This window comes from Schistocerca americana, chromosome 7 (genome assembly GCF_021461395.2).
Source record: "Schistocerca americana isolate TAMUIC-IGC-003095 chromosome 7, iqSchAmer2.1, whole genome shotgun sequence".
Taxonomy (NCBI): Eukaryota; Metazoa; Arthropoda; class Insecta; order Orthoptera; family Acrididae; genus Schistocerca; species Schistocerca americana.
The window spans coordinates 381,285,381-381,307,874 of NC_060125.1; the positions used below are offsets into that span (position 1 = coordinate 381,285,381).

General features: G+C 41.1%; 1 protein-coding gene across 1 annotated transcript in view; it reads left to right on the forward strand.

Annotated features, from left to right (window-relative positions):
- LOC124622021 overlaps window positions 1-22,159 on the forward strand; it is a 271,005-nt gene extending 248,846 nt beyond the window's left edge. Inside the window, exons 7-8 of the mRNA XM_047147575.1 lie at window positions 14,820-15,114; window positions 21,095-22,159. Coding sequence (XP_047003531.1) covers window positions 14,820-15,114; window positions 21,095-21,177 — 378 coding nt within the window. The 3' untranslated portion in view covers window positions 21,178-22,159. The remainder of the gene's footprint in view (window positions 1-14,819; window positions 15,115-21,094) is intronic.
- The last annotated feature ends 335 nt before the right edge of the window (window positions 22,160-22,494 follow it).

Consider the following 22,494-nt stretch of genomic DNA (forward strand, 5'->3'; position numbering starts at 1 on the left):
TTTTCGATTATCCTCGCTGAGACGCAGATACACAGCGGCAGTGGAGCTAGCGTTTATGTTGTACACGCAGATCAAAATTTTAATTTGAAGAAGAACATTTTTCTGTGAATGGAAATTTATCATTGCTTTAAGAAGGGACGAACTTTGTTTAACATAAGATGTTTATTTGCAAGTTTGCATTATAGAAAAAAAATAAACAGTAAAGCAAATAGGCTACCCGGAGAAGGCAAAAAGGCGAGAGAATGCGTGAACAATAAGAAGATTGGACCCACGCCTCCCCCATCCCCCTTCCCGCCCCATCGTCATCACAAAGGTAGAACAAGAATGGTCAGCATGTAGCGCTGTTATGCGCAGGATCCGTCTTCCACTACCGCTACTGGTATGGACTTGCGCTTGGTGGGAGAAGTGGGACGGAGGGCTCCGAGCCTCATGATGCCAACAGAGGATCTGCTTGAGCGAGAAGTAGCACCTCCACCGTCTGGAAATTCGGCAAAACGGTGGGGAGAGCGGTGTGTGGACGACGTATGACGCAGCAAGGCAGATGACGACACGGCCTGGACGTTTCGGTTTTAAATTAAAGCAATACCACTGCTCTCGAAAACGAGTGAGAACCATTGTACCACCTCTGTTTGACCTTTTTGGTCAGCAAGAACACCGATTTCTAGAAGCATTTTGGACCATATGTTGTATTCGAATAGTTTGAAATACCTTGAAGAAAGTGCTTATTGAAACATGACTTAACTCCCATTCGACATGTAATGTCTTGTTCAGCGAACTCATGGACATCCGTCACATATACCCGTCGAGCGTTTTCCAGAGCTGCCGACTAAAACGATCTTGTTGTTGAAGTTGTCTTCAGTTCAAAGACAGGTTTAATGCAGCTCTCCACGCTAACCTATTCTAAGCAAGCATCTTCATCTCTGCGAAACCACATCATCCATCTGAACCTTCCTACTGTAGATAACAACTGATCTTTTACAATTTTCACTTCCAACACTTCCTCCATTAGCAAAGTGGTAACTCCAGGACACGACACGACGAGTCCTACCAACTGGTCCCTGCTTTTAGCTGTGACTAGAATACCTTTTATCTCCAATTCAGTTCAGAACCTCGTCAATCTTCAGCATTTGTCTGTAGCACCAAATTTCAGAAACTACCATTCATCTCTAGCCTGCACTGTTGATCGTCTATGTTCAAGACGTAAAACTTCAGAAAAGATTTCCTAACACTTATATAAGTATTCAGTGCAATAAATTTCTCTTTTTCGGAAACTGTTTTCCTGCTATTGCCAGTATACATTTCACGTACACTCTATTTTGGTCACAGCTTGCTATTTCCCTTAGCCTATACAGCAAAATTCATCTATCCTTGTTTTATGTTTACCGTAATTCAGATTGAAAAAAAAGTGTTGACATGTTTTATTTAAGCTGAGTCTTTGTATGTGCCACACTATGTGCCACCAACATACAATAATTTTTCTTGTGCAGTGATGTGTACATATCAGTTCCCTATAAAATGGGATCATTTGTAAGTTATGTCTTTCGGAATGCTGACTTAACCTTCAAATAATAGAGCACAGCAATCAGCCATCCTTTTCTTGGAGGTTTTATTCGGCAAATAATTCGACTAGTACCTAGCCATTGTCAGTGCACCATTTCGTTGTATCAGTCCATGTTTTAGTACCTCAGTCCCGTGTTGTCTGTGCTTCTCTCACAGTTCTCTCAAGACTCTTGAGTCAACATGCGTTGATCTTTCGAATAAAATGTGCAGGAAAAGGACGACTGATTGCTGTGCCCTAACATTTAAGAATCATATCAAACCGGAACAGAAGAGACTCGAAGCATTTGACGAGTGACGAATGTTGAAAATTAGGTGGACTGATAAGGTACGGAATGAGGAGGTTCTACGCAGAATCGGAGAGGAAAGGAATATGTGGATGGTTCAAATGGTTCTGAGGACTATGGGACTTAACATCTGTGGTCATCAGTCCCCTAGAACTTAGAACTTCTTAAACCTAACTAACCTAAGGACATCACACACATCCATGCCCTTGGCAGGATTCGAACCTGCGACCGTAGCAGTCCCGCGGTTCCGGACTGCGCGCCTAGAACCGCTAGACCACCGCGGCCGGCGAATATGTGGAAAACACTGATAAGGAGAAGGGACAGGATGATAGGACATCTGCTAAGACATGAGGGAATGGCTTCCATGGTACTAGAGGGAGCTGTAGAGGGCAAAAATGTAGAGGAAGACAGAGATTGGAATACGTCAAGCAAATAATTGAATTGAGGACGTAGGTTGCAAGTGCTACTCTGAGATGAAGAGGTTAGCACAGGAAAGAAATTCGTGGCGGGCCGCATCAAACGAGTCAGTAGACTGATGAAAAAAAAAAAAAAAAAATCACAGTCTTTGAGTGCACCCACATTTCTAATAGAAGGTAGCCTGATGCTGACTATACAGTTAAAGTACGACGGCAGCTATTCTATAGTTTGAAAGAGAAAAGGAAGGACTGATATTTGGTTTTGTTTGGCTTAATTTTCGTTAAACAACGGGCACTATTGCAGCCGGGCAAAAAAAGTAGAAGTAATCATATGACAGACGAATTAATGAACCTATACCGGCATTCTCGTTTCGGGATGGAATAAGTTCAGATGACAGAAAGCTGACGCGTGATTTCAAAACGCGTTTAGACACCTAACACTCAACTTCCAATCGATCACATCAGCTTGCGTCAGCGTTCACGGATGAGCGTGCGTTAACGGGCGGCTGGAAAGAGAGAGACATCCGTATGCTGTTCAATCGACGGAGCTTTTCCGTCGTGACTAAATCCATCTTGTGCGTGTTTCTGTTACTTTTCTTTGTTGGGCGTTGAGAGAAGTTGGTGAAATCAAAGGCGAGAATATTGTCATTGAGTTACTAACTGACGAATTAGAAAAAAGGCCAGCAATATTGACTATAGCATCTGAATAGCGTTTTGGAAACGGGAAGCTTGTAAGAAATTGGTTTTCATCTTCTGTGAGGGAAGTGACTCAAGAAAGAACGAGAAATATAGGTAAGAAGCACACTTTCGGTAATACCGTACGATCTGTACCCTCAAGTCTGCCTGCCTTAATTGACAAAATAGTTGCTAAATTAAACACGAAGGGCCGTGCATTGCGAGTAGCATTTATACTTCTAAGATGTCTTCGTGTTTAAATTCACTTGTAATTACAACATTGCATTGAAGAACTGTAATCGTTTTTACAATGTGTTCGGCGCAATCCACAGTGAAAACTACTGAGCAATGTTGTATCCTGCATTTCTTACACACTTAAGCAATAGCAAGTTCATCATACATAGCCGCTAGAATCTGCCGATAGTTAACTGTCTTTTCCTTTCATAAGTCAGTTGCTTTCCGCCGTATGATCACTTTAAGTTTTCCATCAGGTCATAGACTTCATCACCTGCTATCACGTAGGAACTGCCATGTCGTAGTTTGCTGTTAAAGATCTTTCTCTCGGCATATTCAGAAAATGCTCAGAGTATTTCATATAGAACGGAATATCTAAAAATTTCTGAGTAGTTGTATGTTTTATAAGCGTGAACATCTTACCTCATAAAATGATAGCTAAGAGTTCTATGCAGAAAAATATTTATAAGAAACTCGAGTGTTTTCTGTACTTTGTATTCCGGTATGTTTAGAACTGAGAGCACCGATGCAATGAGGAAACAATGTTACTGTTCAGATTCTTGAAATTTTTTATACATTTTTAATCATCTGGTGTTGGCATCTCAGCGTCAGTGTAATCCATATAACTTCGTATTCTTAACGAATTATCCCAGACACAGCCGATTTTCCAGTTTTATATGAATAGCGTAGCTCCGCCACTCGCCGCTTGCAAGATATCTGAAACCGACAGTCTCTAGTGAAAACACTGTCGACAGGGCGTTAAACTCTAATCTTCCTTTCTTCCTGGAACAGTAACACTGCGAGAGAGGTTCGCTTTCTATCGCTCGTAATCTCAACTGTTTTGAAATTGGATCGCGTGTCACCATGCTTTAACGCGCGTTACATCTGAATTTAGACTAAGCGAACCGATAGCAAACCCGAGTTCGTATGGCCGGACGGGTTCTAAAACTCCGTTTGTCCTAAATAGCGTGCTACTGCTACGCCTCGCGACGTCAGAAAAAGATGGAGGAAGTGCGCTTATCATGTCTGACAAACAAGTTCTGTAATTACTGTACACGATGTTGAAAAGCTGTAATGACGCTTCCGAATTACCAGGAAAATGTTTGTATTAAAACGAAATTCGGGTCTCTTAGGTGCGCCAGTACGTACGGTCTTTCAGCCGTAAAAGTCCTCTTTATTGACTTCCGCTGTTTGTTTTTGTCACTGATGAAGGTTCTCGTGCGTGTGTGTTTACAGAGGAGGGCGTGCCTGCTATCACAAAACACGCAGTTTAAGGGCGCCGATGTTTGGCTGTGACGGGCACGGAAATAAACAGCGTCCCCCGCTGAGAAAGTATTTCTGCCCGGGTGGTCCCCGGCGCCCGCACGACGCCAGTGCGCGCTCATTAGCCATTAGCGAGGTGTCTGCAGGCAGGCAGTAGCGTCGACAAGTTTACGTGAGTGCTCCGTCTCGTGATCCCGCAGTTGGACTGGCCCTGCTTTATTTGGAACGGTTCTCCACCGCAGGCAGACACGGCAATGACGACTGCAACTTGTGGGTATACTATGTCAGTCGTCGAGGCTAAGGGACACGCGATGAGACGTCTGATACAGCAAAGGAATGGCTTGTAGGACACAGCCAATAACGCTACTGATATGTGACATGTCGTGCACTGTGTGTGTCGTTGGATCAGTAAACGGACGAGGAACTGGAATGAGTGACGCAGCTATTTAAACCCTGAGCAGTAGCGTTGCGCCACATATAGAAATTCCTGGTTTTCTACTGTACCCTCCGACATTTGAAAAAAAGTATAAGACCCGAAACTCACATAAGGCATACAGAAGTGATTAAATATAGACATGTCACCTACAGTGTTTATATTCAAATGTATTCGTCGATCCACTGCATATGATAGATCCGGCTGTGATACAAGATGGTCAATGCCTTCAGGGAAATATGTTTGCAATTGTCTACAGGGCTATGATATTACCCAGGCGCGCACATTTTCTACTGTAGCTGTACCAGTGAGACGCCCGTTAAATCCGCAGGGCAGAACAGGTGATTACTATTGTGGAAAGGGCAAAATAAGGTGTCGGTCAGTTTCACTTCAGAATTGTAATTCATTGATATTTAATAAAACCTTTAAACCAAAACGGCACATAGCCGAACCTTTATAATTACGGGTTTCAAAATCCAATTCTTACACGGCTGATGGCCTCCAAACGATAAATCTTAAAAAGTAACAAGATACATTTCAGGTTACTGAAGACATGCAGTTGCAAATAAAATAATTAAGCCTCAAGGCAAACGATAGAGCAAACATATACAAGGTACAATGAAAACGGCTGAAGGTCACAATTAAATTTCTAAATTTTAATATGTATTACCATAATCTTTTAAGGCAAAAGGCCGCAATGTTTTCCCTTAAGGGGAAATTTTGAGAATAAGGGTTTAAGCGACTGAAGTCCCACAGTTGATTTATTCCGACAGTTGATTTCCAAAAATTCAAAAATACCTCAACTTTTAAGTTTTCAATGGCCGATCACACACTAAATGAAAAAGCTTGAGAATAAGGTTTTAAGCGGCTCAGGGCCTACAAAAATTTACATAAATTGATTTACATGAAATACAATAATTTATTTTCTTTTAAACCATTGGCTATAATAGATTACCAACAGGCCATAAAACACCCATGAAAAGGACAGTGTAGACAACGGCACTCAGACGCCTCCAGGGAGGCGGTAGTGGGGGGGGGGGGGGGGGGGGGGGCTGCCCCTCGAAACATTAACGTTCACTTAGGTGACACAGGCGGTGGGCCCAACTACACTTGATCCGTCGGTAACCCAATGAAGAGACAGTCACGGACCGACCGACAAAACGACATGCTAGCCACCAATCGGTACATAAAGACTCAAAGACCAAACAGTTACGGACGTGATTATCCACAATGAAATATGTATTAAGTTGTCAAAACTACACACCATGTTGGACAGCGACAACAAGTGAGGGAAGGACGCTGCCTGAAATTACGTTAGTGGCCAGGGCAGGTAACCAGAACACCAACGGCCACAAGGCAGAAAAATCCGGTGGTACACTTGAATTTGAAATAAGGTAATATCGTTAACTTCACCAAAAACTAACACTGCCTGAATTTACGTCAGTGGCTACGACAGGTAACCAGAACACTAACGGCCAGAAGGCAGAAAATTCCGCTGTTGCACTTGAATTGTAGTGAACCAATATAGTTAATTCCACCGCACGGTGGCTCGATTTCACCACTACAAACACTCGGTGTTGCTCACAGGAAAAGCTTTCCAACAGCGAACCACCGAAACGAACGACACAACATGAACGCACGAGGCTTGGGTACTTAACACACCACTCACCCTTGACGTCCTGGGTCGGTGAGCCACGAAGCTCGTAGCTACGAATGTTATTCTTCAGCGCTCCAAAAATATGGAAAGGGCATGGAGAGACATCGAGCCCACATGTTGCCACAGTTGTTTCGACTATGCTGCACAGGTTTCGGTGGGAAACCTTTACACATCCACTATAGAGTCCCCATCTCTAACCAAGTGATACCCAACATTCATTTATTTGTCCTGAAAGCATCATTTTGCCTTAAGTCGTCGTCACACGGCAGGAGGCAGCTAACACTGGCATGCGCGCCAATGGGATATCCAACGTCAGTAGGGACAGTGCTCTGAGCACTTGGGACGACCTGGTTATTGTGATTTTGCGCTCTCAGCCCTCCCCAGCCGCAGTTGCCGGCTTAATTTGGATCGCCAACGACATGAATACAATTTTTTTCACGAAAATGGACATGCATAAAATTTCTGCATTAGGCCTATTAAAACGCAATTTTTTTTTTACTTGTCAATGTACTAGTCACGTTGTTCTGTCTGTGATATACATAAATAAAAATTGATTGGCGACTCCATGAAATGCTGTGTGCACAACGACCATATAAGTTAAATTAAAAGCAAGGTCAGCGTTGGCCGTAATATTGATGTTTTATTGATAGCAGAATCGATTGTTGATCACATGGTGATAATCTTCAGTTATCACACTTGTGATCGCTTCTCAGTTTCGGTTATTGATAATTTGATACCAGTATCTGAGTTTAATTTGTACAGCACTGAAGATGATCACCATGTGATCGACATTCGATTCAGCTATCAATAAAACATCAATATTACGGCCAACGCTGCCCTTCCTTTTAATTTAACACAAATAAAAACTTCAGTATCCATGAACACGTAATAAGATAAAAGGAAAGATACATGTCCAGTCAGTAAGGCCATCATTAGGATAGTTGTGTCTTCTGTGAAGCAGGTTATTGACAGGACATGATTCCATATTCCTCACAGCTCTAAGTCTCATCTAGTGGAGCTACTGTATTAGCAGCTTATAGCAGTCGATGATCTCTTTTCGCTGACCTAGTCGGAAAAAAGTGATTGATTTAATCCTCCTGAATTAGTGCAGAATATTCCATCAAATGTTTTGAATTTATCGAAGACGTGTTTTTCATCACCAAAGTCGTGACTGCGACCATGACAAAGGCCCTTTTGCCTGCAAGCCACCTGGTCTCCAGACCTTCCCTTGTTGTTGCTTCCCACTGCATGCATTTGGTATTACTGTATTCCACGTGGAAGTTAACCTCAGTAACTTGTAAAACCGATATGAGTTTCAGTTAAATAACTCCCTGTGTTTTCCTTTCCTTTTCCGTGGGACCGACGTAATTATCCCACTATAATGATTCGTTTGTATATAAAAGTTAAACAGCAGAATGTCGCTGGCAATTTTTTCACATACAGTTATTCCAGTTCTTGCCTTTTGCTACAAGTTTTACTTTAATGAAAGCACTGGCTGCTGTTTTCCGAAAATTACTTACCTAATAGCTTGCGGATCTATGGCGAAGAGTCAGTGAATACCCTCTGTTTTACGTGCTGTCTGAAAGTCGTTTAACTGCACCCAAACAGGTGAGCATTGGATTGTACCGAAGGCGATTTGGTACTATTAGACAAAAATTTTCTTGTCATATCAAGTTTGACCATCTCTATTCCCAGCAGTCTCCCATATGTAAATGGATCTGCTGAATATTATTATTTAATTTCTAGAAAGTTGTGTACTACGATTACAATGTGCAAACTATAAATTTGTGTTGCCAAGTTCTTGGATACGAACACAAAATTCGCAAAACTATCACGAGACAGAACTTATTTGCGAATAGTTGTAGTTTTTTGGTAAAATAAGGACAGCTATAAGAGTATGGAGAAAAAAATAGGAAAAAATGCCACCACCAATGGCCTTTACGGTCCGAAATTAAGAGTATAAATCAGAAGACGCTATAAAAAGTGCCTAAATTGCTGTGAGGGGCAAGTAGACTTTCTTCAGTCTGCACAATAAAGGAGACACAAGCGCATTACGAATGGTTGACCTCTACAAAAGTTGCACCATAAAAATAACTGCAGCCATTACCATTTAGCTCTAAACAAGGAAACATGAGGGTTGATCCATCGACCGTTGTTCGTCCTGTTGATATTAAATTAAAACAATACTGATAATAGAGAAATCATTTTTCGTTGCATCAGATTCGTGACAACGCTAAACTGATGTACTGCTTCTCAGAGCTACCTACACTTTTGTGTAAATATTAGACTGGGTGGCCTTCTGTTCAGGATTATCACGTTCTAAGTTCGACCTCACATTAGGGGAACGGCGTTATTATCTTATTTCCCCAGAATCCTAAATCTATATCAGAAGGCATTAGCAGAACAGTCACCGAAACAAAAAGAAGAATGCAGCCAACAGAACAGAATGAGAACGTGCTGTGATGTAATACATCTGACGTGTATACAAGTCATTACAACGTACTCCTTGGATGTCTTCTTCAGTACAGTGTTTATCCTTTGCTTCGCGTATCATTGCTCAACTGATAGGATGACGAGGTTCTACTGTGGACGGACGGTGAAGCAATACGAAATCTATGCAGTCTATAATCTGTACAGTCAACGTGGAGTAAGGTACTTTTTATCTTATGTGTAAACTCATAGAATATGGGAACTGAGGTGAAATAATTGTGTAAGAAATTAAATCAAACTATTGTACATCCATTTCCTACTTCCGATGATTAGCATAAGAGAATTGATGATTCCACCGTTAGCCGTGTGTTTGTACCAGTTTATTTAAATCCGACCGGTCAGTAGTTTTTTGATGTATTGCATTTAGCGGGCCCTTCATGCATGAACTGATCTGTGGTCACCGAGTTTCATTTCTTTCCCCTGTGATGACAGTAAGCTAAACAGCATTTTACCAGTAGGGGGGGGGGGGGGGCTGACGACGGTGGAATGTGTCGCAGAATGACACATGTCCAAAAATTAAATAATATGTATGATTTTAGCTTATAACCAAAGATGTATTATGAGGTTGATCCGTCATATCTGTAATCACTAAATTTATATGATTCACAAAATTCACACGTGTTCTCAATGTAGGTAACACACAATAAGTTTCTCTAAAAGAGTAACTAAATCACAAATTATCAACACATGACTTCTAGAAAAACAGTAAAACACTTATAATGCAGGAGAGGATAACAAGCGATGGATTGGGAAGATATTACTCGATCCTACGACGGTGAGTCAAATGAAAACCTTAAATTGGTGTTACAAACAGTGTGCAGAATTTCCTGTAGGTGGCAGCATAGTTCAGATGCACATATACCGTCCCAGGATGAGTATAAAAATGGCCGTTCCACTTGCGACATGCACCAGGGAAGAACAGCATTCTGTTATTCGGTTTTTGCGTATTGAAGGTGTGAAACCTATTGAAATTCATCGACGAATGAAGGTTCAAAACGGTGATGCATGTCTGTCACAGCAGCAAGTCTACAAATGGAGTAGGAAGTTCGCAAATGGTGTGACTTCTGTGGAAGATGCACCTCGTCCAGGTCAGGCACAACGAGTTGTGACTCCACAGAACATTGCAGCAGTTGAAGCCATAGTGAAGGAAAACCGCTGAGTGACACTGAATGAAATTGCAGCATGTTTACAGATTAGTCATGGGTCAGCACACCACATTGTGCGTGATGTGCTCCAGTTTCACAAAGTGTCTGCAAGATGGGTGCCACGGCAGCTGACTCCTGGAATGAGAGAACGTGTTGATGCTTGTGAAGAACTTCTTCGGCTCTTTGAACGAGAAGGTGATGGCTTCCTTGCAAGAATCGTTACTGGGAATGAAACCTGGGTTCACTTCCAGCAACCAGAAACGAAGAGAGCGAGCAAGGAATGGCGCCATTCCTCATCACCAAAACCAAAGATGTTTCGAACAGAACCATCAGCAGGGAAGGTTATACTGACTCTCTTTTGGGACGAAAAAGGCGTCATTTTGGAGCATTACATGCCTAGAGGGACCACTGTCATCTGAGCCTCATACACAGATCTCCTAAAAAATCATCTGCGGCCTGCTATCAAATCACAGCGACGTGGATTGCTGTCAGCAGGTGTCCTTTTGCAACATGACAATGCAAGGCCCCACACCGCCCGTACAACAGTTGCAACAATCACAGACCTGCATTTTGAGAGTCTTCCTCATCCACCATACTCACCAGACCTTTCCCCAAGTAATTTCCATATGTTTGGACCACTCAAAGACGCAATGGGAGGAAAGAAGTTCCGTTTTGATGAAGAGGCACTCCACGCGGTCCATGCATGTTTGCGCGGACCACCAAAAGAGTTTTTTTCTAAAGGAATTTATGCACTTTGTAAGCGCTGGAGGACTTGCATTGAGCGTAGGAGAGATTATGTGAAAAGTGATACAGCTTTGTACCACTTCTGCACGATAAATAATATTTAAAAAAGTATTTAAGGTTTTCATTTGACTCACCGTCGTATAATCATCTTCCATATCACTAAAAGTGAGCGATATGTTAACCTCCGATTCCTCAAGCGGCAGGATACCATTGGAAGTTCTCTATGTGGAGTGATTGCAAGACAACTGTATAAATATTTAGCAAGCACAACTGAAAAAAACCTACACATCTACATCTGCAAATGTTCATCGCAGGGCACTGTATGGTGCCTGGCGGAGGGTACGCTATGCCACTTGTCATTTCCTTCCATATTCCATTCGCAAATAGAGAGAGTGAACGTGAAACGACTCCGTGGTCCATAAGGGAGAAGTACGTTGACGGGAGCAGAATCGATCTTCAATCACCATTAAATGCAGGTTCACTAAATTTTCTCAGTAGTGTTCGCACTGCATCTCCGCAACACTCAAGGGTGGAGAGAACCTACCTGTAACGAATCTAGTAGTTCGCCTCTGAACTGCTTCCACGTATCCCTTGTATCCGACCTGGCGTGGGCCGCAAACACTCTAGCAGTATACAAGCACGGGTCGCACTAACGTGCGTTGCGGCAGAACCATTCTTTTCCGAAAGTCTCTCAACAAACCGAAACCGACCATTCGCCTTCCCTATCACAATCCTCACGTGTTCTTTCCATTCCATATCGCCTTGGAACGTTACGCCCAGGTATTTAAACGATGTGAATATGTCAATCCTGTATTCGAAATTTTTCGCGTTTATTTTTCCTACTCATCTGCATTAACTTACATTTTTCTACGTTTAGAGCTAGCTGCCATTCATCACACCAACTACAAATTTTGTCTGTCGTCTTGTATCCTCCTACAGTCACTGAACGTCGACGCTTTCCCATTCACCACGGCATGGCAAGAAAACAATCACAGACTGCTGTCCACCCCGTACGCGAGATGATTTATGTACATAGAAAATAATAACATTTCTGTCAAACATCCTGACGATACCTTCTCTCTGAAGAACACTCGCCGCCGAGGACAACGTACTGGATTCTATTACTTAAGAGCTCTTCGAACCACTCACATGTTAGGAACCTATTCCATATGCTCCTACCTTCGTTAACAGTCTGCAGTGGGGCAACGTGTCAAACGTTTTTTGGAAATCTAGATATATGGAATCTTCCTGTCACATTTCGTCCATAGTTCGCAGTATATTTTTTAAGGAAAGGACATGCTGAGTTTTGCATGAGCGATGCTTTCTAAAGCAATGCTGGTGTTTGCACAGAAGCTTACCAGTTTGAAGGACTTTTTTTATATTCGAACTCAAAATATGTGAAACAATTCTGCAGCAAACCGGTTTTAAGGATATTGGTCTGTAATCCTGCGGCTCCTTTCTTTTATCCTGGATAGACAGGAGTCACTTGTGCTTTTTCCATTCGCTTGGGATTTTGCGCTGGGTGAGAGATTCGCGATAAATGCAAGCTAAGTAAGGGTCCAGTGCCATGGAGTGCTTTGTAAGACCGAACTGGGGTTGCATCCGGACCTTGCGATTTATTTCTTTTCAACTCTTTCAGCTGCTTCTCTTCGCCAGGGATGTCTATTACTATGTTGTCCGAACGGGAGTCTGAGTGACGGCCAAACGACGGTATGTTTGTACGAGTCTTTTGCGTGAGTGGTTTCTTAAATGCGAAATTTGGAACTCCAGCTCTCGTTTCCGTATCCCCTACGGCCACAACAGATTGGTCAACGAGTGACTGGATGGAAACCTTAGATCCGCTCACCGATTTTACATAGGACCAGAATTTTCTTTGTTTCTCGGCCTGATCTTTTGCTAAGGTATGACGATTCACAGTCTGTTTAAACTTTGCCCATAATTGAAACATGAAACTTCCTGGCGGACCGAGACTCGAACTCGGGACCTTTGCCATTCGCGGGCAAGTGCTCTACCATCTGAACTACCCAAGCACGACTCATGTCCCGTCCTCACAGCTTTACTTCTGCCAGTATCTCGTCTCCTACCTTCCAAACTTCACAGAAGTTCTTCTTTTGCCCATAATTCTTCTACTTCCATCATACCGGAACTAAACGATGTTAGTTCACTGTCTAAGGGAGATGCTAACATCTGCTTATCTGATTTTTCTAGCTGAAACACTCTCCTTGCCTTCTTGACTTACTTATTAGCTTCAGTAGCTATAGTACCTGTGATGACATCATGATTATAAATCGCTGCCGCTGTACTGGTGCTGTCGGTAAGGTTTGACTTATCTGTAACTACAAGGTTTAAGATATACGCACTGCGTGTCATCTGTCGAAATGGTTGTTAAAGACGGTTTTCGGAAAACGTCTCCAAAATTACTTCACAAGCCTATCTGTACTGCATGCGACAAATGTACAGCCGGCTGGTGTGGCCGAGCAGTTCTAGGCGCTTCAGTCTGGAACCGTGCGACCGCTACGGTCGCTGTTGGAATCCTGCCTCGGGCATGGATGTGTGTGGTGTCCTTAGGTTAGTTAGGTTTAAGTAGTTCTACGTTCTAGGGGACTGATGATCTCAGATGTTAAGTACCATTGTGCTCAGAGCCATTTGAACCATTTGATAAATGTACATACGTCCAAGTCTATACTCGGTAGGTTAAAGTCGCCTCCAACAAGTATCGCATGATCTGGGTATGTGCGTGCTACGGACCGTACACTTACTTTGAACGACTCTAAAACTGTCACAGCGGAATCGATAAAAATATCCAACAATTAACCTGAATTCACCTATACCTATTAGACATCGTAGAAAGTAATGGAAATATGTCACCCGTACATCATCCCAGCGGAAACTATAAACCGCGTAACACCAACTCCAGGAAACAAATCAGACTGGACTGCCTCCCAAACCGGAGACAACGAACGGAACGCCGGAAGCTCATCCGAAACTACCGGGCGATCAAAAAGTCAGTATATGAAAACTTAATAAACCACGGAATAATGTAGATAGAGAGGTAAAAATTGGCACACATGCTTGGAATGACATGGGGTTTTATTAGAACAAAAAAAAAAGTATTGGTAGACGCGTGAAAGATCTCTTGCGCGCGTTGTTTGGTGATGATCGTGTGCTCAGCCGCCACTTTCGTCATGCCTAGCCTCCCAGGTCTCCAGACCTAAGTCCGTGAGATTATTGGCTTTGGGGTTACCTGAAGTCGCAAGTGTATCGTGATCGACCGACATCTCTAGGGATGGTGAAAGGCAACATCGACGCCAATGCCTCACCATAACTCCGGACATGCTTTACAGTGCTGTTCACAACATTATTCCTCGACTACAGCTATTGTTGAGGAATGATGGTGGACATATTGAGCATTTCCTGTAAAGAACATCATCTTTGCGTTGTCTTACTTTGTTATGATAATTATTGCTATTCTGATCAGATGAAGCGCCATCTGTCGGACATTTTTTGAACGTTTGTATTTTTTTGGTTCTAATAAAACACCATGTCATTCCAAGCATGTGTGTCAATTTGTACCTCTCTATCTACATTATTCCGTGATTTATTCAGTTTTCAAATTTGTACTGACATTTTGATCTCGTGGTTTCACGTTCCTGAACCTTTCACATTAGCTGAGGGTCAAAACCGGCCTCCGAAGGTATGTAATGCATCAATGGAGACACAAAAAGATCACTCAATGAGCTAATTTCGACCAATCGAAGCTGACCATTGCATTAAAATGGAAAGCATTGGAAAGATAAACTCGGGATTTAAGAAAAAGAAAGACTTTGTGGTCAAAAAAGAAAGTGTGAATAACAGGCAGCTTTCAAAGTGTTTCCATGAGACAAGTTACAGAGCCGTATCTAAAACCCGATGTTTCAGGTGGAGCTGGTTTCACGCTCCGAGTCGGTGAGTCGCAGCCGGCCGCTGGTGGTGGACACCGGCAGGCTGGGGGTTGAGGGGCTGTCAGCTGGAGGCGGAGTAGGCGGAATTGGGGCCGGAGGCGGCGTCTGGCTACAGGGCGTGGCCGGCCCGATCGTGGGGGCGGCACTGAAGGCGGTGGTGGCGCTGTTCGCCCTCTTCTTCTGCTACCGCGGCTCCTTCCTGCGCCGCCACCACCAGGAGCCGGAGAAGGCGGCGCTCATCGTGGACTTCGAGGACGAGCCTTGCAAGAAGGGTCAGTACACCATGGTCGGCGAACTGAACTATGAACTATCAAAAGTCCAGAAAATTTGAGGAAGATATTTTTGCTTCTGACACTCAGAAGTATAGTAGAAAAGAATAGTATACTTGGTAACACACGTTGTTTCTTGGTTGGTGTTTCAACGGGACAGATGGCTGTTCCTACAACGCAGTCCTTCAGGTGATTCTAAAATCCCTTTCCGATATTTGTTACTACTGGTGTTACTGTGATATACGAGCATGTGCTGTGCGCAGCATTTTTTAATATTTTGAGTTCTACAAATTAGAGCTGTATAGAATATTACAGCTATTTCGAAGGTATTTTTAATTCTTCACTTATAGAATTCTATGGAAAATGAAATTCTGTATAGGCTACTCTAGTAGAGCTATCGACAGCTTATAGGCAAAAACGCCACAGGTGCGATCACAATCTTTACACTATTGATGAGCAGCCCGTCTTCGACAGTTTCCAAATGTCAGCCTGAAAGATCTAATCTACATTAGTTCGGGCGACTCAAACGATTCACTAGCTACCAGTTAGGTCAATGAAACGAGGTCATCGACTCCTATAAGCTGTCGATAGCGCTACCAGAGTAGCCTATACAGAATTTCATTTTCCATAGAATTCTATAAGTGAAGAATTAAAAATACCTTCGAAATAGCTGTAATATTCTATACAGCTCTAATTTGTAGAACTCAAAATGTTAAAAAATGCTGCGCACAACACATGCTCGTATATCACAGTAACACCAGTAGTAACAAATATCGGAAAGGGATTTTAGAATCACCTTAAGGACTGCGTTGTAGATACAGCCATCTGGCATCCAAAACTCTTCTTGTTGTTGCTTTTCTTGTCTTGCGTTTGACGTTACGATGTTCCGTATGGAAGTTTACTAACTTGTTAAAATGGTATGAGTTTTCGTGCTAACATCCCAAAAAGGTTCGTGCTCACATGCAATTCCTCTTCGTTGAAATGTCTTGGCTCCAACTCGTCTTGTGGTTGAACCGCACATGTCGCATTACACGCCCTAAATTAGACACTTTTGACCCTTTGGTTAAAGTGTCTGGCTGATGGCAAATTTGCGGAATTGCATGAAACATACAAGGTTAAAGTGACATATAGTAACAGTAATAATAATATTGGGAGCTAAATTAACGACCCATAAATGATGTGGCCACACAGTTGCGATTTGGTTAGAATAATGTTTATTCAGAAAGCAAACTAATAGCGAAAGTGGTCGTATTTAGAGTGACACGTGAGCGCATATCCATTTGGCACAGTTCGATCATTCACAATCTCATCGCGAAATACAAGTTATCTACGCGAAAAGTTAGAGCTCACACCAGGCGCGCTGCTGCTCACCGCTGAGTCTAAGTCCCGCGATACCGCACAATGCGGAATTTTCTTAGTACCTAAAGACCGACTGTCCGCTTTCGCGTCTCAGTCCGAACTGTACCCTTTGGTGTGTGGACCACAACTGTGCACTTTGGTGTCTCCAGCCGAACTACCCGTCTCCGGCCGCGTCTCCCGCGTGCCGAACATCGTCGCTCAACTGACTAGTGCAGTTCCCTTCCCTGAAACAGTCCACCTGATTTGCTACAGCTTATTTTACATTTTAACATATTTAACTAATCAAAGCTTGACAACTTTCACGTTCTAAATAAACTAACAATAATATCTATTACACAATAAACGTTATATTCTTTTACATAAAAACCAATAAAATTTCCTTCTTAACTTTGAATGTCACGGCCAGTAGCCTTGCACTAATGTGCTTTCTGATAAATAAATAAAGAGCAATAGGAACTATTACGTTCTAAACTTAACAACAAATATTTTATTACCTAATGATTCAGTAAGATGTCATGCTGTTATCGTTCAATGTGTTTTTTGTGGAGGAAATGATGATCTGATGCTTAACTGAAAATGCTGATGATTTAAATTTACTATATCTTTTAAACAAAGTTACAAAGTTGATATTTACAATATCTGTCTTTTAATGATTCGCTTTTATATGAAATGCCGATCGCTAAGATCGACCAAAGCGTTCAGATTTTAGTATTCAGGTCTTTGTTACAAAACTTTTTAATTTCACTTTAACAGTAAATCCCAAGCTAATATAGATAAAATCAATGTTCAATTTTTATTGGGATCACCATGAAAATTTAAGAAAGATGGTAGATTAAAATTATTGTGGCTTTATTCCCTGAATTACTATAGAATTAAGTAGTATTCGTAAATGTTTCCCTTTATGGCCTATCTTAAGTCCGCCATATTTAACACTGCTACAACTCTCTGGGCACAAACAGCTCCTACGGGGTTTCCCTACGACTGCACTACAGTGCTTAGGCCTGATCAGCTTGGCCTCATTCAGCACAATAAACGCCGGTGAATTTCATCTCGTGGCAAATCTGCACCGTTCGTGGAACAAGGTCCTGGACGAAAGGATTCGTTTCACAATTCCTGGAAGGCTGTCTCTTTCGGCCATATACTTAAATCAGAGCGAAATGCTCATTAACGCACAAGTTTTAGTTAGATATCGCCGTGGTTATAGGTTACACACTAGTTTTGCTATTTGGGGAGCAAAATAACTGATGATGGTCGAAGTACAGAGGATATAAAATGTAGACTGGCAATGGCAAGGAAAGCGTTTCTGAAAAAGAAAAAGAGAAATTTGTTAACATCGAGTATTGATTTAAGTGTCAGGAAGTCGTTTCTGAAAGTATTTGTATGGAGTGTAGTTATGAACGGAAGTGAAACATGGAGTGTAGCCATGTATGGAAGTGAAACATGGACGATAAATAGTTTAGACAAGAAGAGAATGGAAGCTTTCGAAATGTGGTGCTACAGAAGAATGCTGAAGATTAGGTATTGAACAGAACTGGGGAGAAGATGAGTTTGTGGCACAACTTGACTAGAAGAAGGGATCGGTTGGTAGGACATGTTCTGAGGCATCAAGGGATCACCAATTTAGTACTGGAGGGCAGCGTGGAGGGTAAAAATCGTAGAGGGAGACCAAGAGATGAATACACTAAGCAGATTCAGAAGGATGTAGATTGCAGTAGGTACTGGGAGATGAAGAAGCTTGCACAGGATAGAGTAGCATGGAGAGCTGCACCAAACCAGTCTCAGGACTGAAGACCACAGCAACAACAACATCTGTCCTTTGGTATTCTCTCCTTTTATAAAGGGATCGCGTAAATTACTTTAATAATTAATTTTCTTGTACATTCCCAACCCAAGCAAAAGTTATAAAATATGTGAACTATTTTCTAATACTTCGTCGGTCTTGCACCCTCTTGCATTTAGAAAAGGAAGGAGGAATGCTACTATGGAACGTATGCTATTTGCAAATGAACTGGGTTTCTTTAATGATCTAATCAATTTTACTTGTCCGGCAATAAAAATTTGAATTACTTTCCATTAACCTCTATTTGAAGTGTATTTAACTTGTAACTTGTTTTTGATAGTACTTTCCTTTCAATTACTCATTATTGCGTTGTATTGGAGGATCAATGTAATGGGAAGACTATTAAATACAGCAACGAGAAGATATTCTCGATTTGCAACACTTTTAAGTTTCAATGGAATATTTGTCCTACGTACATGACATCTAAAATATTTTTTCACATTTGAAAAAGTTTTACTTTTCCAGAGTAAATTTTTAGCAGCACACAAAAGTAAATGCTATCCTTTATAAATTGAAAAAGACAATATATTAAACGTCTGTTACAGTTCAGATTAGAAGCAAGTGTCAGAAAAATGTTCCAGGGTACAACACTCTCGTCTAGGGTGTATAGAGTTGCATGACATAGAACTAGATATCAGAAATTCCGTGGAGTAGCAATGGTACCGAGTACAGTACGGCATACGGCATCTTCTGTCGGCGGGAGGGGGTGGGGGGAAGTACACAGGAAGTTCCCTTTCTCTTCGCCACAGCAGATAACTTCCTGTCAGCAGCCTTTAGCATGTATGCCTTGCTAGGAACAACATCAGTCTGATATTGTTCTTAGGCACATGTACCAAAGCCTTGAATGTGTTTAACTTAAATTTTTTTACTTGAGCATATCTGCTCAAAACTTTGACCATTGCTTTCTCGCAATGTAACTTTAAGGTTTCTTAAAATTTCCTTCTGATGAAGACATCCTTAGAAGTGTCGAAACCTAGATCAATGTACCAAACAGTTATTTCTAACCGGTTGGCTGTGTGATTCCTCTGCTGAAACTGCGAGACAGCCATTTTTAGAATTGTAGTATTTGTAATTTCATATTAATATGGCACGTATTATACTTGCATCAACGTTTTCATTTGTGGCATTTGGCCTGTGTCAGACTCTGCCTAAGAAACTTAAAGGGAAAAGAAAATAAATATTTAAATAATAAAACACGTGTCACGTGGTTTGCGGATCATGTCGCATCCTGGCCAACTTCTCATAAAATGATCTCTCACGGTAGTCCAGACCACCCGGTGGATCAGGGTTGCAAATGATGCGTGACTGGACTGGTTCAAAATGGTTCAAATGGCTCTGAGCACTATGGGACTTCACATCTGTGGTCATCAGTCCCCTAGAACTTCGAACTACTTAAACCTAACTAACCTAAGGACAGCACACAACACCCGGCCATCACGAGGCAGAGAAAATCCCAGACCCCGCCGGGAATCGAACCCGGGAACCCGGGCGTGGGAAGCGAGAACGCTACCGCACGACCACGAGATGCGGGCTGACTGGACTGTTTGTTACACATGAGCATACTATGTGGATACTAAGTGGTTGTGGTTTGGGTTCGTATTGTCATGACAACGCTGACTCTATAAAGACAAATTAAAACTGGTTCCAGCCAGACGAACAGCGAACAGTGAAATATAGAGGAACCCATTCTCTTCATGAATAACCGAAATACAAGCATCAAATATTTTAGTGGAGCTATGCTACTTTTTCCGGCCAAGAAATAACCGAGTGACATGGAACATAGGGCTTTTGTGCAGTTTTGTAGCAGTTCTTGTTAGATTTACAAGAGAGCTACATCACTAAATTAGCCTCATCATATTTGCTATTTTCATGGTAAAAATACCATTGCCCTATTAAAAGGAAGACAAAGCTGATGCCTTTAGTTATTACTGACGTAGCAATGACGCATTGCTTTTTGATTCATGGTCACTGTTTTTCCAAGTGAAAATAGATGACTATCATCATCATCTTTAAGTGATCAAAAGAATTTTGGGGTGAAAAAGTTGGGCACTTCACATTTACTTCGACTGTGATTTCGTCCGTTATTAACTAGTTAAATGGAAAATTTCGTCTTGGAGGGACTATCACATGAGCCCAATTTTTATGCTATTTTCTTTCGTACAATTTCTCGCGAGTGTGCCAGTGTAACAGTAAGCTACTTCTATTATGACTTATTACATCTGAGAATTATTTTCAAATTTCTAATGGATGTATTTCAAAACAGTGTCAGTTTTTCAACGGAGAGTGGCGATAATTCCATACCGTTTCTTCTCGAAGTTCGCATTCTATTTCCACTGGGCATTGCTTTACAGCTTCAGCACCAGTAGTTGACAAGTTTAGAGTCACAGTGCTTTTTGTGCTTTACCATATACGTTCCTTAACTTTCTGAACCCCTTATGTGATGTCTGTTGCATTTCCCAAAATAAAGCGCCTGTGGTTTTTGTCAGTTTCCTTTAATATATTGTTCATCGAAGCATTTCAAATTATAAAGAACAATACCTGTGACTAAAATATACGATGGTAGTAAGCGTATTAGAAGTTTAGTTGAAATAGGATGGACTAGTATAACGACCAATACCAAACTTTCTGTTTTGTAATGCAGTGTTGTAACTATCATTTCGTGATTAGTTTACTATGTAAATCACTGATGAAGTAGTTACCTAAGAGCTAATATACATATATGTTATTTAATAAAAATTAGAAAAAGAGAGTTCTATTCCATACACTGTGTTTTACTGATTTCAGATTCCCCATTGAATCCAGTGTGGACGGGTATCGAAAAGGAAGCAACTCCTCTCGAAGAAAAGTGCAACAACATCCATGTATGAAGGGACCTACCTGTTCCTTATTACTGCCAGTGTCAAAATAGGTTTCTGCAAGGCTACCCTAATAAGTCTACAAAACCTTTTTGTGAAATTCTAGTCAAGTTTTCTCAAGTGCTTCATTAAGAAGATGTTGCAATTGTATAAAAACTTACTAAGGTCCTTCAGTATTGGTTAGGTCCTGTAACACCTCATAAGCTTGAAATTCATGCATAGCTTAGTGCTTACAAAGACTGTTCACAAAGGCAAGAATGTGTGCCACTAGATTAGCTTGTTTTCAAATGTGGCATTTGGTTCCATCAGATTGTTGAGGTCCTTCAGTTACGTTAAAGCAGAGCTTAGAAGTAATGTACCCATCATAATCCATATTTATGTGCTACTGTGCTTCATTTGTTATTGTGACCTAAATGAGAGAAACAATGCCTATAGGTAGTAGGGTTCAGTAAATGCTGAAAGTAATGGTCAATGTTCACCAGATGAAAATATTTATTTGACACACATTTTTGGAAATGTGTGTTTTTACTTAACGATATTTCTCAATGGTAAAATTTTCTGATTATTATACCCACTATCTACATCATATTTAAAAGCCTGGTATTTTAAAATATTAATACTACTGAACTTAAAACATGACTGTATTTCTTGTATTTTCAACCAATTATTACATTCACTTTCATTTTTTCTAATGATGTTTGCACACAATTTAAATGATTAAATATTTTTCTCATAAATTTGAACACTAGCACAAATACTTAAAAATAAATTTCCAGTTATATTTCTTTCATAGTACGTAATATTTTGTGTCGTTATGTTTAAGTCTACATACATTACAAATGTTCCTAACATGATACAATAACTACAACTATACAAGTACTAATTAAATTGTTTCAGTGGTTGTGCATAAACATAATAAGTAGATTAAGTAGTAATTGAGATAAATTATTTATTAATATGGCCAATATTCATTCTTCAACAGCATTGATCCAGGTACATAAATTTGTGTAGAACATCTATTTCTTATGAAGATGTCATATACTATGCTTTTGACAGCCTAATCTATCCTCTGTGTTATTTTTGTATGGTATATTTATCTTGTATCTCCTTACTTTTCCATAAACTGTGCAATCAAAATATAATAGACATGAAAGCTGAACATTTTTTCAATCTTTTCTTTACTATCCTTCCTACAAGAGCTATATGTCAAAATGTTACAAGAAAACGCAGTCATAACTTGTTGCAACAGATCCGAAATAAATTTTTCAACTACAGTAGCAGTACACCATGTACATTTGTCAGAAGGTTAGATATAGGTTTGCAGATATT